Source organism: Tursiops truncatus, chromosome 15, assembly GCF_011762595.2.
Source record: "Tursiops truncatus isolate mTurTru1 chromosome 15, mTurTru1.mat.Y, whole genome shotgun sequence".
Taxonomy (NCBI): domain Eukaryota; kingdom Metazoa; phylum Chordata; class Mammalia; order Artiodactyla; family Delphinidae; genus Tursiops; species Tursiops truncatus.
In genome coordinates, this window is record NC_047048.1 from 42,921,850 (window position 1) to 42,926,445 (window position 4,596).

The window sequence follows — 4,596 nt, forward strand, 5'->3', positions numbered from 1 at the left end:
GGAAAAGAGCCCGGGGATTCCTGTGCCGTAGGCAGCTCTGGGCCAGCACCCGCGGGACCAGTCCTGACTTGGTGGTGCTACGGTCGCAAGCCAGGATCAGCTCTCAGGAGGCATCAGCCACCGTGAACTGTACTAAAGGCTTATGACAACACGTTTAAACCTCAGCCCAGCAGCTCGCTCACATCCTCCAGAAACCAGCAGGGCATCGAAGCCCAGGCAGCTGCAGAGGGGGCAGGACAGCAGCGGGGACATGGGGCCGCCTGGCCCAGAGACCAGTGGTCCTCGACCTTTGTCCTCACGAGCGTCTGTCTCATCAATCAAGCCTGTGGTGACATCAGTACATTTATTTACACGAATTGATTCAAGTAGTTTTGAAACAAACTCTGCCCTCTCACTCTAGCTTTCAGAAGCACTTCTAACTCACTTCGTACAACTTTCCCCGCATTGTTCAGATTTCATCTGCAAATAAACTGAAGACTTACTAGAACCTGAAGAACTAGAAGATGCGATTACTAAACGTTCTGTCTCCGTGCCACCGAAGCAGATGGAAACCCAGGAATGGAAAGGAATGTCTCCAGCCTCAACATGTTCCCTCGGACAGAAACAGCGCTTCTTGAATAATCAAACAGTTGATCGACTCAGCCTCTGTCACACCAGGAGGCACAAATCATTTCAGTCCTAATTTTCCCTGGTTCACAACTTCTTCTTCGATGCTTATGAGGGCAGAGAAGAGGGCAGAGAAGCAGTTCAAAGGGAGCCCGTTAGCACCGGACTTGTCACGCCCAATCCAGAATCAGGGTGAAATGAACTCAGTCACATTTGAATTTGAACAGGGAGAGGGAGGGAGAATTGTTAACATGCATCAAGTTCCTGAAAGGACACCGGACCCACCACTTACACAGCACACGCGTGTGACACCTGCACAGTTCAAGTTGCCAGGCGCTTAAAGAGAAGATTGACAACTATTTGCTAAGATTCCAGTCCAGTCTTCCAGGAGGATGGGGGTCCTGCTTCCAACAGGCACCTGCCTCTGAGGACGGTGGTCACCGTCAGTGTCTTGGGGCCTTCTCAGTTTCAACAGTCTGTCCCCGGCGTCGGACTGTGGGGAACAAATGGGGACACATTGGAGGCTGCTGCCCCAGCTGTGCCGTCTGGACCCCGGGCGTGGGGACAGACCCACGGGCACCGAGCCACGGGCAGGGCGGCACCGCCCGTGAGCACACGCAGTTCTCGGGTGACCCCAGCCTGGGCCATGCCTGCCCCTCACCCTCTGCCTGCTGCATGCCATGGCCGCTGCCTCCACCCCAGCCGGTGCCTGCCGCATCCCCCCTCCCGCCCCCTTGGCAACCCAGCCTCCTTCACCTGTAGGGGTTCTCCGTTGCCCTGCTCTCGGCTCGCTCAGGGACCCAGGCGTAGCTGTCTGCTGCGCTCTGCGGCTTCTTCTCCTTCTCCTCCCTCTTGGCTCTGCGCTTGCGATAGACCAGGAGCCCCAGAGCCAGAGCCAGCAGGAACAGGATGGCCACCACAGTGCCCAGGATGTAGAACAGGAGCAGCTTCTGCCCGTCCGTGCCATCGTCGCTTTGCTTGGCGGTGAAATCCTCACCTGCGGAAGCCTCACGGCCAGTGGTGGCCGTGGGGTGATGGGTGCTGGCCTCCATCCAGACACCAGGGGACCCACTGGGGGCCAGCATGTCAGGTGGGGCAAGGGAGATGGGGGCGCTGTCTGGGAGGGAGGGTCTCCTGGCGGTGGGCGCCACCGTGGAGGCGCCCTCGGGGCTGTCCCTGGTGGGACTGGACGTTGCAGCAAAAGACACTAGCCTCCCCTCTCCATCTCCTGTGTCCTCCCCTTGGGGAGGCCCAGCTGTTGGTCCTAGGGATGTGAGGCCCCCAGTGCAGGAGACCCCATCGGGGGACAGCTCCCAGCCTGGCAGGCAGCCACAGCGGAAGGACCCCTCCGTGTTGAAGCACAGGCTGTCACAGAGGCCGCCCTGTGGGCCCGCACACTCGTCCACGTCCACGCACCGGGTGCCGTCCTCCCCGGCCAGGACGTAGCCCTCCTCGCAGGAGCAGTAGAAAGACCCGTCTGTGTTGGTGCAGCCCTGGGCACAGGGCGAGTGGCTGGGGGCACACTCGTCCACATCCACACAGGCCCCCTCTCCGGGGCCACCAGGCTCGTAGCCCACCCAGCACTCGCAGCGGAAGCCCCCGAGAGTGTTGACACACTCCTGGGCGCAGGGAGCGTCCTGGCACTCGTCCATGTCCACGCAATCCTGCTGAGTCGAGTCTAGCCGGTAGCCTGGGGGGCAGTGGCACGTGAAGTCCTTCCCGAGGGGCCCAGGGACGCACGTGGACCCCCCTCCACATGGGCTGGAGCTGCAAGGGTTCCGAGAGGCGCAGGTGACCAGGTCGTCCAGCAGCCGGAACCCCGGCCGGCAGCCGCAGCGGAAGGAGCCTTCCCCACCCTCGAAGCAGTCCTGCTGGCAGCCTCCGTTGTTGAAGTCGCAGCTGAACTTGGGGCTGACACAGAGGGGCCCCGAGCTGTCCCAGTCAAACACACCGGGGGCCTTCTCCTTGCACAGGAAGTAATGCTGCCAGCTCTCGTCCCCGTCCCCACAGGCCACGTTGGCCATGGAAGCGAAGGGCACGGCCTGCAGGGAGGAGCTGGTGGCCTGGAAGGGGGTGGTGTAATTCACCTGGCCCGGGCCCCCCAGGGTCAGCGGCCAGCACATGCCTTTGAAGCTGAACTTGCACACAAAGCCCTCGATGCTGCTCCCAGAAAACTTGGAGCTCCCACACGGACCCTCGGTCCACTTGGAAAGGCGGCTAGCCAGGGCCGGTGCGGACAGGTCCAGCATCAGAGACACGCAGCGCTTGGAGGTGCAAGAGTTCTTTGCCTCCTTGTGCCAGTTGGTATACGACGTGTCCTCCCCGCCGCCCACCCAGCTGAAGCCCTTCAGGGGCAGGCTGCTGTCCAGGCACTTGCCCTTGTCTCGCTGGAGCCCAATCCAGAACCTGCCCATGCGCTCCGTCAGGGGCGCCCCCGGTGGCAGGAGCTGGGCCAGGGCGCCCTGGACGTGCAGGGCCTCCTCCTCGCTCTTCACCGTGGCCAGGTTGCCCCCTTTCTTGCTGCAGCGGAGCTGGGCGTCGTCCGCACTCAGCTTGACCCTGTGGGCTGTGTAGCAGGCAGCCCCCGCGCAGACCACGGCCTCCTGGGCAGCGGCAGCCCCCGCCCAGGGCTGTACCACCAGCAGCAGCAGCAGCAGGCCGGTGGAGCCGGCCATCATGGCCTCCGTGTTCCCCTGGGCGGGAGGCTGGCGGCCCGGCGGTGACAGCGGCAGTCCCGGCTGAGCTCCGAGGGGAGCCGAGGGCTCAGACGTGGACACTCCGTTGCAGGGAAGGACACAAAGGCTGAGGGCTTTCCGCGGCCCCCTGACCCAAGGCGCATCCTGTCGCTGCACTTCTTATTCCTCACCGGATACGGGGGCTTCCTGTGCTGAATAGCTTCTGACTCCTGTTGCCTTCATCACGCTTTTGTTGTTCATAAAAGGAGCCAGGCAACGTCGCTGGGTCCCGAATAAGGAAGCACGGTGGCATGGGAGAGGGGAGGGGAGACGTTCTTTTGCAGCTTGGAGACACCGGCTGCTTTCTTTGGGGGCCCGTCCTCCTTCCCATCCGCGTGAGGGCACGCCGTGGAGTGAGTAGATTTGGGGGGCCAGGAGCTTGAGAAACTCACTTGGTTATCCCATAATAAAATTCCACTTTGCTTTGCAAACAACCAGAAGAGGAAAAAACGAATCCGCAGACTTGAGACACGGGGCCACGGAGGGTTGTAATTTCCAGCCTTTTTTAGAAGCAAACTGGACTTTCCTTTTCCCTCTCTCATGTTCCCTTTGGCTTTGAAAGTCTTTTTCTCTTATTCCCCCCATCGTGAACTTTAAATAGATAGGCAATTTTAAAATAGGAACTGGGCCGTGGGAATGTCTGAGTTTCTAACACGACGCCAAGCTCCTCGAGAACATTCAACCAAATTGGGTGAAATTGGGCAGTTTTCAGGGTTTCACAGTGCAAATATTGTGTTGTGATGTAGCAGCCTCACAGAAAGCACCAGAAAGGAAAAATGAAAATGTCTCTGGCCTCACAGCCTTGGGCTCGAACGCCTGCTTTTCCTCAGCTCGGGGGTTACGGGAAGGGCAGGAGATCTGGGCCCAAATTCAGTCCAGGCCGTGGCCGACCTCCTTCCGCACGGCGACTCATCAAAGGCCCTTGAATCTAAAAGTTCTTTTCCTGTGATGACAGACGTGCTTTGCTCATGGGGGCTATCACTGGTTGGGGGTCCCTGAGAAGTAGACCCCAGACAAGGATTTGGGACAAGCAGTTTATTTGGGAGGGGAAGTGATACAGGGACAAGAAAAGGGCCAGCACAGGGTGACACTGAACAAGCAGGTGACCGGGGGCTCCTGGGGCTCCTGGGCTCCCCAGGAGACTGTGTGGACCATGTGTCAGTCTCCCCAGTGAGGGGAGGGGGCTGGACACTTCCCCTTCTGCTCCACTCCCCACTGGAGCCGCGACTCCTGGCGCTCTGGGTGGATGGTAAGG

The 4,596-nt window shown here is 60.1% G+C and overlaps 1 protein-coding gene across 1 annotated transcript; it reads right to left on the bottom strand.

Annotated features, from left to right (window-relative positions):
- Window positions 1-329: 329 nt before the first annotated feature.
- CD93 (CD93 molecule) lies at window positions 330-3,733 on the bottom strand. Its single transcript, XM_033840324.2, has 2 exons — window positions 1,363-3,733; window positions 330-1,099 (listed from the first exon to the last, which is right to left on the bottom strand). The coding sequence occupies exons 1-2, from the start codon at window positions 3,282-3,284 to the stop codon at window positions 1,075-1,077; spliced, it is 1,947 nt and encodes a 648-aa protein (XP_033696215.1). The 5' UTR covers window positions 3,285-3,733; the 3' UTR covers window positions 330-1,074.
- Window positions 3,734-4,596: the final 863 nt, after the last annotated feature.

Bases quoted from the DNA above. Each gene is read 5' to 3' on its own strand.
- CD93 (XM_033840324.2), bottom strand. From the start codon at position 3,284: ATGATGGCCGGCTCCACCGGCCTGCTGCTGCTGCTGCTGGTGGTACAG. The intron at 1,100-1,362 runs GTGAAGGAGGCT...TGTTCCCCACAG, and splicing joins GCAACGGAGAACCCCTACAG to TCCGACGCCGGGGACAGACT.